Raw genomic sequence first — 13,403 nt, forward strand, 5'->3', positions numbered from 1 at the left:
GCTACATACAATAATCTTAAAAACAACACTGAACTCAGAAAGACACAAAAGAATAGTTACAATAAAGGTTAATTTAGGTAAAGATCAAGGATAGGCAAAACTATATTTTATGTACTTCTCTATATATGTTATAGTTCACAATTTAAAACAGGTTTTGAAAAGAGTAAGTTGAGGGCACGTTCTGTGTTTTCTTAGATTCTGTACTGGTCTATTTGGCATCCATTCATCACAGGGCCAATTATATAAACTCTATCTTTTTATTTTCTGTATTCTTGATACTCTGGCATTTGTGGCTGATCTGGCTAGGGACAGACTGCCCCTGCCAGGGCTAACCAGTTCTTAAAGATAGCAAAGGGCTTGGCCAGGAACACATCTCTCATATGCAAACCAATCAATTCTGAGTCTACAGCTTTAACCAACTCCTTATTGGACTCTTAGACACAAGCCAATATTTTTCTTGCCCTAATCATCCTAGTGCCAATTACCAGGCAACTAAAGATCACCTATATAGCCCAAAGCCTGCCAGAATTATTTATTTGATTTTTATTATTGAGATATAATTGACATATAACATTGTATTAGTTTTAAGTGTACAACATAGTGATTTGATATAGGAATACGTTGCAAAATGATTACCACAAGTTGAGTTAACATCCATCACCACAGAGTTACAATTTTTGGTGTGTGTGTGTGATGAGAACTTTTAAGATCTACTCTCTTAGCAACTTTCAAATATACAATAACAGTACTGTTAACTATAGTCACCATGCTGTACATTATATCCTCAGGACTTATTTATCTTATAACTGGAAGTCCGTAACCTTTGACCATCTTTACCCATTTAGCCCACCCCTCACCCCTCACCATTCGCCTCTGGCAACCATCAATCTGTTCTCTGTATTTATGAGTTGGGATTTGTTTTTAGATTCCACCTATATGTGAGATCGTATGGTATTTATCTTTCTCTGTCTGACTTATTTCATTTAGCCTAATGCCCTCAAGGTCTATTCATACTGTGGCAAATGGCAGGATTTCCTTCTTTCTTATGACTGAATAATATTCCTTGTATGTGTGTGTGTGTGTGTGTGTGTGTGTACACAACTTCTTTATCCATTCATCCATTGATGGACACCTAGGTTGTTTCCGTATCTTGGCTTTCATAAATAATGCTGCAACGAACATGGGGTGCAGATAACTTTTCAAGATAGTGATTTTGTTTCCTTCAGGTAAAAACCCAGAAGTGGAATTGCTAGATCATATGGTAGCTCTTTAACTTTCTGAGGAAACTCCATACCGTTTTCCATAGTGACTGCATCAATTTACATTCTCACCAACAATGCACAAAGTTTCCTTTTTCTCTGTATCTTCACCAATACTTGTAATTTCTTGTCTCCCACAATTATTGAAGCTAGCCAATCCTAAACTGTTTATTCTACCCTGCTTTGCCTTTCCTGCGGAAACACCAATAATGGCTTTCGCCTAGGCTGTCTTTCCTCTTGCTCCTGATCAAAACCTAATGCTTTCCCTGTGGCCCAGGTGGCATGCCATGTCTCTCTTTTAGGAAATATAAGTAATAAAAATTTCCTTTCAATAGCATTAGCCTCTCCCACGTCATTACTCAGTCACCTCCATAAACTAATATCCCACAGGTACAAGCGAGACAGTTACAAAATAATAATTAAAAAAGATTAATGAAATGCAGAAGATTCTGATAAAGAAGCTAGATGGGTAGAGACTGAGTTTTAAAAGGTCTTAAGTATAAGTTTAAATGCATTCAATCCTTTTGGAAGGTAAATGAGTAGAGATTACACAATATAAAGTTAAATTAGTAAAGTGCTGAACCACACAAGAAACCAAAATATCTGAAATCTTCTTCTGATGGGGGCAACAGTGAATAGAGCTAGAAGTATACCACTTGTGCTTGAAGCTCAAATTCCCTAAAGCAGATTTGGAGGTTCTAAGAGGGCAGCATAGCACTCATATATATGCTTCACCTTCTCTCTCAGGAAAGGATATAATCTCAAATCAAGCACATGCTTGAGAATGCAAAATGGTACAGCCACTTTGGAAAACTGTTTGGCAATTTCTAACAAAGTTAAACATAGTTTTACCATTTGATCCAGCAACCATGCTCATAGGTATTTACCCAATTGAACCGAAAACTTATGTCCATCCAAAAACCTGCACATGAATGTTTAGAGCAGCTTTATTTATAATTGCCGAAAACTGGAAACAATCAAGCTGTCGCTCGACAGGTGAATGGATAAACAAACATGTACATTCATACAATGAAGTATTCTTCAATACTAAAAATAAATGAGCTATTATGACACAAAAAGTAACTGTCTAGACCATATTGCTAAGTGAAAAAAATTGGTCTAAAAAGGCTACATACTGTATGAATCCAACTATATGACATTCTGGAAAAGATAAAATTATAGGGAAAGTAAAAGTATTAGTGGTTGCCAAGGGTTTGGGGAGTGGAGAGGAAGACCAAGGGAGGGATAAATAAGTGGAGCACAGAGGATTTTCAGGGCAGTGAAACTTTTCTCTATGATGCTGTAATGGTGATATATGACATTATACATTTGTCAAAACCCATAGAGCTGTAGGATACAAAGAGTGAACCCTAATGTAAACTGTGGAATTTATTTAATAATAATGTATCAGTATTGGCTCATTAATTGTAACAAATATATTATACCAATACAAGATGTGAATAATAGAGGAAATTGTGTGGAAGAGGTAGTATGAGACAACCTAAATCTAAACCTGCTCTAAAAATAAAGTTTATTAATAAAAATGGGGGGGGGGGATGAGGATTCTACAAACAGAAGACTGTTCAGATGCTGCCAGTCAAAATGAATGATAAATATCTATTACAGCCTCTAAAAGCACCACTAGTAGCAATGATGTCAGGAGGGATTCTCTCTAGTAAAATTCATAACCCAAAAGACCCACTGTATATGACATACTATCAAAGACATTTACTATATAAAACCAGAAAATATTGATGAAGAGAGATAATCTGGAGAGCCAAATAGAAGACATTAATTTGATCTCAAGAGGTGGAAGAGTAATCATTCCATAATATATTCCCAAGAAACAGTACAGTATTCCCAAGAAAGTCAACACAAGGGAAAAACTGTTATCTGAATTTTTAATATCATGCATGTACATGACACTTCCCTATCAGGAAGTCTCTCTTAGTTTGCTTCTTTACTCCAGGCACCAACCAACCGGTGTCACATCTCCACAGGCAAGCTCTAACTTGGCCATGCTTAGCATACCAACAAGTTCCTAAGTTAAGACAAATGTCTGTTGTCAAGTTTATTAACCTCCCACCTCTAAATATTACCTATTTTTGTTAGTTCCTTATATGTTACCACAGCTATTGGTCCATTCTTTTACATTTATACCTTAGTATGTATCCTTCATAACTATCTCTTAGTTTTTGATCCACTGCTTACTATAACTATCTCTACTTTAAGTCCTGACTGGCAGATCTATAGTTCCTGCAGTCTTTTAAACATTTATTGAGTGCTTCAATTCAGTTTCAGCAAAACTTTACTGAGCTCCTTCAGGTTCACTTCACCCTCATAGCTACAGCTATCCTAAGAAGCTATTATAACCTCTGTTTTATAGTGAATCAAACATACAGAAGTTAAATAACTTGTCTTTGGTCACCTGAAGCAAATCTACCTCTATCAACCAAGTCCTGTGCTCTTTCCACTCATCTTTATCTCTTTCCCTATCAAACTACAAAGCACTCTGCTAGTTAGAATTTAAGACTTCACTACACTTCCTGAAACCTATTTTTCAAACACTACTTAAAAACCTGTCCTCTAGACCCCCTGACCCGACCTGCTCCTTCCAATCTTGTTCTAGTGAATTCTTCTATTCCCAGCTTCTTTCTCTATATCCATCTACAGCACTACTGATACATGCTAGGCATGGTGCTCTTAAGATTTCAAGAAAAATTCTGCCAACAGACTCTCCTTTTGGGGGAAAGAAGAGAAGTAAGACTTGAGAGGTCATCGTGGTCTTGTTTCAGCCTGTTTTCTTCCGCTTAACAGATTATACACTACAGGAACATCAATGGACCATAATTAACTGCTTAATAGATTCTTTTATGCATTGACTATAAACAACCTGAAACCAGTGATCAGCCTGAGGCAAGAGTGATAACTGAAGACACACCTAGTGCCTCAAAGTAAATGAAAATCTGCCACGTCCATTATTTTTTGAGGGGAAAAAAATCTTAACAGACAAATTTGACCACAAAAAGCAAGTGAGTGAAATGAAGTTGCTGCTAAGAGCTATCTGAGCACATGTGAAAATTAAAATCAGGATATACTTTTCATGCCATGTTTACACAAACCAGAAAAATTCAGAACCCAAGCCAAGTGCTCTGGATTTTTCAATAGCAAAGTTAGCAAAGTAGCCCCTTATCTTGTAGGCAAATCATAACTGTCCACTATAGATACTACGTTTGTAAAGTAACAAAATACGACTATTTTTTTTCTTACTTTCCCAAGGAGGCAGTATGAGTAATGGTTAGGTGCAAAAGCTTTGTATGATCTTGAGCGTTTGTGAAACTCATTTTGCTTTATCTGCAATATAGGGACAGGTGTACTCACCTCACAGGATTGTTCAAAGAATTAAATGAGATCCTAAAGTTCTCAGCACAATGTTTTTTACATAATCATCCCTCAAAATGTTCCTTTTCCTCCTCATTATTATTTATGTCCTTAGTCTGTGTTTCCTCACCTACAGTATTAAAATCTCCACCATATAGGGTAGTTGTAAGAATTAAGCACATTGCATGGCACATAACAGGTACTTATGAAAGCCCATCATTTCCATCTCTTTAGGATTACAGGAGGAGTCAGGAGTCAATGAAACTACACAACTATATTTATAAAGCTCTGGGTTGGGAGAAAAACACACCAGCTTCTCAAGAATTGTGTATTTACCTTTGGTAGGGGGAAGTCTGGTGAGGAGAAGAGTGTAGGAAGAAAAAGAAGATAAAGTTTTATTATTATATAATGTAGGCAGTCATTTAATCACATAATTAAGTATGACTTCATAATGATTTGAAGTAATGATTTATAATAACATTAAAGAACAAGGTTAAACTTACTTAAAAAACAATCAGGGACTAGTACACTGTTTCAAGTAAAACAAAAACATCTTCAGTGGCAACAAAACATACACACAAGAAATTTAAACATTAATTAGCAAGACATTTTAGAAGCGACTTCAAAAACAGTCTCATTACTTCATCGTCCTATGAAACCAAAACAACATTTTGAACTAGAATTTAAAACATGAAGTAACAGGAACCCACTATTGTGAAGTTTAATTCTGTTTTAAATTTTGCATTCTTCTGAAAGAAATACATGTGTACCAGACATAGGGAAATAAACATTTCAGGTTCCTTACCTGTTGTGTTCCATCTGCACTTACAATAGGGGCAGAGAGAAGAGAAATATCACTACTTAAAATCTGAGCTGTATCCAGCAGTGGTGGATGTTCTGCCATTATCAATAAGACATTAATATATCGGATAACCCTCCAACTCTGAAAAACAAAAATAAATAGCCATTTGTGTGGACATTCCTAAAAATATATTAAAATATAATATATTCAAGATTTGTCTCATTCTTTATCCCAAAGAGATATTCCCGTCAAAGGAAATTTCACAATACTCTGTTGACTACTTTTTTTTCTGTCAACAGACCATTTAAGGAAATTTATGTCTTATAACTTAACCAACTATCTGTCAAAGTAGACAGTAAATTAAGATATATTAAAGCCAATATATCAGCAGCTTCTATTTAAATTCCATGTCTGCTTGTCTCTCTACCCCTTCCATCTCTATACAATATTTATTTAACCACCACTACTCTAGCTGAACACTGGGAGAGGCACTAAAATGCAATGATTGAGTGAGGCAACTCTACCACTAACTTTTTCTATGAGCAGAGAAGGTGATTATGAAGACCGAATCCCCCCTCATTACCCTATGAGTCTCTAGGAACCACAGAAGAATTATAATTTTTCACTGATTCTTCAGATGGAGCAAACTGGTAGAAAAATTTATTCAGGATAAGAATGAGAACCTTTAAGTTTTGAGCTTCGATACTGGTCTTCTATCATTCTGTCTTTTTATTCTTTTCTAAGTGACACCTACTTTACAATAAACCAAATCATTTCAGCGATAAAAGTACAAACATTTAGAATCTTTGCCTGTAGACACAGAATCACTTATCTAAAAAGTAAAAGACTTGACATAAGCAATATTAGTCTACCATATACAACATCAAGTAACTAAACGTCAGCAAATCACAACTCAAGACGAATACAACTGAGCTCCACCATAAATTTTATCTAACTTATACTGAAAGGCAACAGATATTTTTGGATGCTTGCAGCATTCTACAATCCAGCAGTGTCAAGATGTTTAACTTTTAAAAGACATTAAATTCATTTTGTTTATTTTAAAATCTTAAATCTTTGCAGAAACTCTCATACAAGTTGATTTAACCTAAAAACAATTCTCTATTTAGATATATAAAAACTGCTATAAGACTTTCAAAAATATTCCATACAGGTATTTATTTCAAGATTTTTACACTTAAGATCATAGTATGGCATGTTTTATATATTACTTAACTCATAAAAATGCATGCCATTTAAACCTAACATATAGACAGAGACAAATCTAACTTATGGCTTAATCTGTACTGCTATATTTTTAAAAGTCCAATAAAATCAGTAAGTACTTTAAATCAAATCAAATAATTTCACTCTGTGGAATATACAAAGAATTACATGACAGGAAAGAGTCAATGTATTATTTTCCCTCTTGCATGTCACATAATTTAGTTTAAGGAGAACTATTTTAGGGAAGCTAACTCACGATTAATTAGAGAAAGTTTATAAGTAACTTATTTTTTTAATTCGTAAATTAAGAAAAATTACCACCACTGAATAATCTGTCATTGTATTCTACTTGTGATATTTTATATAATATGCTTAGCTAAAGCTGTAAACTACCATTATTATTTAAGTTTGAGAAAGTAATGCTGAAGATACAACCACAGTTTGCTTTCAAGAGGTGGACTGGAAGCTTTGCAAAGATACAAATTTCTTTTGAACCTCCAGTTAATTCCAAGAACAGTGCTATTATACACTGGATCTGAAGCCACATGCTATGTTTTAATATTATCATTCCACTTACAGTATTCTAATTGATTCTTTTCAAAGCTATAATACATCAAAAGCTTCATTTATGAACTGCTTTCTTGTTTGGCCATATCCATCACAGTATATGCAAAGTAGCAGGTTTTATTTAAGCATGAGAATTGGAAACTTCGGCCATGCAACTAAAACGTTGCATTTAGAAATCTAAAAATTCTTTTGATTTCTACATAGAGAACATTGTCAGTTTCTTCTTTCAATCAATTTCTTCTAATTTTGTTATTCCTACTTTCTACATTCTCATTTTATCTTGTGACCACAAACACCCACTTGTTTTAAGTTATGCATCTATTTTGTTTCTTTTTAAAAAAGTGTAATGTTTGATATGTGCAAAAAAAAGGGGAGGAGGAATTTGTTGCATTTGCTAATTCTTATGGAATAAGTACTCCCCCACGGCCTATTTCAAGCTGTTATAGTTCAAAAATCAACCTGGAAATTCCTGAATTTTTAACAATTAACTTTTGTATACAAGTACAAGATGGTCTCAATACATCACTGTTTCTATCTAAATCTACACATCAATATATAACTATCTATGTAGTAATACTATAATATTAACATTTAGGGAATCTGGTGAAGAAAAGCTGAATATCTTTGTACTGTTCTTGCAACTTTTCTGTCACTCTGAAATTTAAATTAATGTCAAATTAAACAATATTTAGAAAAATTAATGTCAGGTAGATTGCAGATCTGAATGTAAAAGGTAAAACAAAAAAGCTTCTAAAAGATAAAGACAGAAGAATATCTTCATAGTCATTGGATAGAGAAAGATTTTTTAAACAGGGTATAAATTATATTTCTTAAATCATAAAGGAAAAGAATGATATATTGAACTTAATTAAAATTAAGAACTACTATCCAGGGGCTGGCCGGGTGGCGCAGCAGTTAAGTTCGCACGTTCCGCTTCTCGGCGGCCCAGGGTTCGCTGGTTCGGATCCCGGGTGTGGACATGGCCCCGCTTGGCAAAAAGCCATGCTGTGGTAGGCGTCCCACATATAAAGTAGAGGAAGATGGGCATGAATGTCAGCTCAGGGCCAGTCTTCCTCAGCAAAAAGAGGAGGACTGGCAGTAGTTAGATCAGGGCTGATCTTCCTCAAAATAAAAACAAAAACAACACAAAACAAAAAGAACTACTATCCATTAAGAAATATCTTAGAATGAAAAGGCAAGCCACAGACAGAAGACATTCACACCATAAATAATTGAAAAAGAGTGAATATTTAGCATATATATGTCTCTTACAAATTGATTTTTTTAAAAAAGAAAAATTCCAAAAGACTTGAAGATGTTCTTCACAAAAGTGGAAATTTAAGAGACCAATAAACATACGGAAAGATTGTCAAATTCATTAATTACTAGGAAAAAGCTAATCAAAAATCATAATGAAATAACACCACGTACTCACTAGGATGATAAAAAAAACCAGACTGACAATATCAACTATTAGTGAGGCTTTGGAGCAACTGGCATACCCATAAGAAATGGGAGTGAAAACTCATAAAATCACTTTGGAAATCAGTTGGATTTTATCTAACAAAGTTGAACATATAAATATTCTACGACCCAGTTACAATCCAGCTATTAGACTGCTAGTATATACCAAAAAGAAATGCATGCACATATACACCAAAAAAAAAGTACAAGAAGGTATACAGCAGCATTATTCTTTAATTGACCCAAACTGTAAACAATTTAAATGTCCCTCCACAGTAAACGGTAAATTGTATCTGATTCCATCCAATGGACTATATAGCAATGAAAATTAATGAACTAGGGATCGAGGGAACACCACAGATAAATTTCACAAATACAATATGAGTGAAAAATGGAGAATACACACTGCACAACTTTAAAGAAACTTCAAAAACTGATAAAACCAATCTATGGTGTCAAAAGTCGGGATAGTGATTGCCTTTAAAGACAAAGAAAGGATGGGGACTGAGAGGGGCATGAAGGCAATTTATAGGCTGCTGGTACCGTTCTATGTCTTGACCTGAGAGGCTGTTACGTGGTAATTACCAATACACTATGCATTGAGCTGTACACTGATAAGTATGCATTTCTCTGCGTATACTTCAATAAAATTATTATTATTATTATTACTTTTTGCTGAGAAAGATTCGCCCTGAGCTAACATCTGTGCCAATCTTCCTCTATTTTATATGCGGGTCGCCACCACAGTATGGCTGCAGATAAGTGGTGCATATTTGCACCCAAGAACTGAACCCAGGATGCCGAAGTGGAGTGTGCCAAACTTAACCACTAGGCCATGGGGCCGGCTCCATCAATAAAATTATTTTTAAAAGTTAAAAGGACCACATGATCATCTCAATTGATGAGAAAAAGCATCTGACAAGATTCAGTACCCTTTCATGACAAAAACACTCAACAAACTAGGAATAGAAGGAAACTACCTCAACATACTAAAGGTGACATATGAAAACCCCGCAGCTAACACCATGCTCAGTGGTGAAAGACTGACATATTTTCCTAAGATGAGGAATGAGGCAAGGATGCTTGCCCTCACCACATCCATTCACAGTGTTGGACAATGTATGGAAGTCCCAGCCAGAGCAATTAGGTAAGAAAGAGAAATAAAAGGGATCCACATTGGAAAAGAAGAAGTAAAACTATCTCTGTTCACAAATGACAAGACATTATACGTAGAAAACCCTAAAGATTCCATTAAAATGCTGCTAAAACTAATGAACAAATTCAGTAAAAATGTAAGACACAAAATCAGCACACAAAAATCAGTTACATTTCTATATACTAACTGAACAATCTGAAAAGGAAATTAAGAAAACAATTCTATTCACAATAGCATCAGAAAGAGCAAAATACTCAGGAATAAATACCAAAGAGGTGAAAAATTTGTATACTGAAAACTACAAAATATTGCTAAAGAAATTAAATAAGATACAAATAAATGGAAAGACATCTTGTGTTCATAGAATGGAAGAGAATATTGTTGAGATGTCCATACCATCCAAAGCAATCTACAGATTCAATGCAATCCCTATGAAAATCTCAATGGCACTTTTTGCAGAATAGAAAAGTTCATTCTAAAAGTCGTATGGAATCTCAAGGGACCTTGAATAGCCAAAACAATTTTGGAAAAGAACAAAGTTGGAGGACTCAAACTTTCTGATTTCAAAACATATTACAAAGCCAGAGTAATCAAAACAGTGTGGTACTGGCATAAAGACAGACAAATATACCAACGGAATAGAATAGAGAGCCCAGAAATAAACTCTCATATGTACGGTCAAATGATCTTCAACTAGGGAGCCAAGACTATTCAATGGGGGAAGAACAGTCTCTTCAAGAAATGGTGATGGGAAAACTGCATATCCACATGCGAAAGAATGAAGCTGGATCCTTATTTTACACCATATACAAACTTTAACTCAAAATAGAAAAAAAGACCTAAACGTAGGACCCAAAACTATAATACTACAAGAAGAAAACAGGAGGAAAGCTTTATGACGTAGGATGTGGTAATGATTTCTTGGATACGACACCAAAAGCAAAGGCCAGATAGACAAATGGGACTACATCAAACCGGAAAATTTTTGTGCTTCAGGGGTCACATTCAACAGAGAAAAAGGCAATCTATGGAACAGAAAAATATTTGCAAATTGAGCTCTGGCTGCTAGAAAATACCACAGGCTGGGTGTCTTAAACGTTTATTTCTCACAGTTCCTGAGGAGGCTGGGAAGCCCAAGATATGAGTGCCAGTATCCTCAGGTTCTTCGTGAGAGCCCTCTTTCTGGTTCCCAAAGGGCCACCTTCTTGCTGTATCCTCATATGGCCAAGAGAGAGGGAGCTCTGGTCTCTCTTCTTCTTCTTAGAGGATAAGGGCACTAATCCCAGCAGGGGGCTCCACCCTCATGATCTCATTAAACCTAATTATCTCCCAAAAGCCCACCTCCTAATACCAACACATTACGACTTAGGGCTTTGACATAAGAATTTTGAAAGAACACAAACATTCAGTCCATACATTTCACCCTTGGCCCCCTAAAATCCATGTCTTTTTTGCATGCAAAACAGTCATGCACAACATGATGACGTTTTGGTCAATGACAGACTGAATATACGACGTGGTCCCATAAGATTAGTACCATACAGTCTAGGTGGGTAGTAGGATTACCATCTAGGTTTCTGTAAATACACTCTGTGATGTTTGCATGATGACAAAATTGTCTAACGACACATTTCGCAGAACATATCCCTGTTAAGCAATATAGCACTGTACATTCATTCCATCCCAAAAGCCACAAGTCTTAACTCACTTCAACATAAACTCATACAATTCATCCTGAAGCAAAATTCCTCTTCAGTTGTGAAACCATTAAGTTACATGCTTCCAAAATACAATGGCGGAACACACATACGGTAGATATTCCCATTCCAAAAGGAAGATATCAGAAGTTAGAAAAGGGTGACAGACCCCAAGCAAGTCTAAAACAAGCAAGGCAAAGACCATTACATCTCAAGACTTGAGAATAATCTCTTTGGTTCCATGCTCTGCCCGTTGAACCCAATGGGGTGGTGGCATCACCCCCACAGACATTCTTTTGCCTTGGTAGAACCCTAACATGCTGGGCAGAGGTCCCATCCTTGGAAACTCAGGTCGAGGCAGCCCTACCACTCAGGCCTGTGCACTCTAGACCTGTGGTTAAGAGTAGCAGCCCTGATAACAGGAGTCACCTTTGGGGTCCTTCTTCCCTTATCTTAAAGGATAATGCATGTTCCCAGCCTTCCTTCATTCCATTTTTCTGTTTTCTTTAGTCCCAGCTGGCAGTGTTTTCTGCTGGTATAATTTCTCTCTCTTCCTGGCTTCTGTTAAGATGCTGATTAGGTCCATGGTCCACACTCACGCTAATATCCTTATCAAGTGGTTGGTCAGCCACACTCTTGGTGTTCTCTTCTGAACATGCTTTCTCATTTTTTGCAATATGGATAGGCTGAGGATTTTCCAAATCTTTTAAGTTCTGGTTCCTTTTTGCTTAACAAAGCCTTCTTCATTTCTCTCCTCTCACATTTTACTATAAGCAGTGAGAAGGAATCAAGCCACTCCTTCAACACTTCGCTTAGAAACCTCCTCAGTTAAATACCCAATTATCACTCACAAGTTCTACCTTCCATGAAACATTAGAATACAAACACAACTCAGTCAAGTTTTTTTGCCCTTTTTAGTAAAGATCACCTTTTCTCCACTGTCCAATAACAATATTCTTCATTCCCACCTGAGATCTCAGAAAGGCCTTTACCATCCATATTTCTACCAACATTCTATTCATAGTTATTTATGTATTTTCTAAGAAGATGGAGGTTTTCTCTCCAGCTCTCCTCTTTTCTCTCTCCAGTCACCATCAGCAGTCCTTTAAAAGCAATCTTGGCTTTTTCTAGCATGTGCTTCAAAACTTTTCCAGCCTCTACCCATTACCCCATTTTAAAGTCACTTCCACGTTTTTAATTTGTTACAGCAGCACCCCACTTACTGGTACCAATTACTGTTTTAGTCAGCTCAGGCTGCTAGAACAAAATACCACAGACTGAGTGGCCTAAACAACAGACATTTAGTTCTCAGTTTTGGAGGCTGAGAAGTCCAAGATCAGGGTGCCAGCATGGTCAGGTTCTTGGTGAGGGCCCTCTTCCCGGCCTGCAGATGGCTACTTTCTTGCTGTATCTTCACATGGTCAAGAGAAAGCTCTCGTCTTTTTTCTTTTTTTTTTTTTTGAGGAAGATTAGCCCTGACCTAACATCTGTTGCCAATCTTCCTTTTCTTTGCTTGAGGAAGATTAGCCCCAAGCTAACATCTAGGCCAATCTTCCTCTACTTATATGTGGGTTGCCACCACAGCATGGCTGATGAGTGGTGAAGGTCCAAACCTGGGATGCAAACCTGCAAACCCAGGCCACCAAAGTGGAGCATGCCAAACTTAACCACTACAATACAGGGCTGGCCCCCTCTTTGTCTTCTTATAAGGGTACTAATAAATAATGGGGGCTCCACCCTCATGACCTCACCTAAACCCAAATACCTCCCAAAGGTCCACCTCCAAGTATGATCACATTGGGAGTTAGGGCCTCAACATATAAATTTGGGGGGGGGGGGCGGGGGGACAC

The 13,403-nt window shown here is 36.4% G+C and overlaps 1 protein-coding gene across 4 annotated transcripts in view; it reads right to left on the bottom strand.

The window, feature by feature from the left end:
- Positions 1 to 13,403, bottom strand: part of FNDC3A (fibronectin type III domain containing 3A) — a 201,198-nt gene that overhangs the window by 162,390 nt on the left and 25,405 nt on the right. For 3 of the 4 annotated variants that reach the window (XM_070578164.1, XM_070578162.1, XM_070578163.1), the window contains exon 2: positions 5,446 to 5,583. The exons of the other annotated variant lie outside the window; for it this stretch is intronic. In XM_070578164.1, coding sequence (XP_070434265.1) covers positions 5,446 to 5,544 — 99 coding nt within the window. In that variant the 5' untranslated portion in view covers positions 5,545 to 5,583. The remainder of the gene's footprint in view (positions 1 to 5,445; positions 5,584 to 13,403) is intronic. 4 annotated transcript variants of the gene reach the window in all.

This window comes from Equus przewalskii, chromosome 16 (genome assembly GCF_037783145.1).
Source record: "Equus przewalskii isolate Varuska chromosome 16, EquPr2, whole genome shotgun sequence".
NCBI classification, from domain to species: Eukaryota; Metazoa; Chordata; class Mammalia; order Perissodactyla; family Equidae; genus Equus; species Equus przewalskii.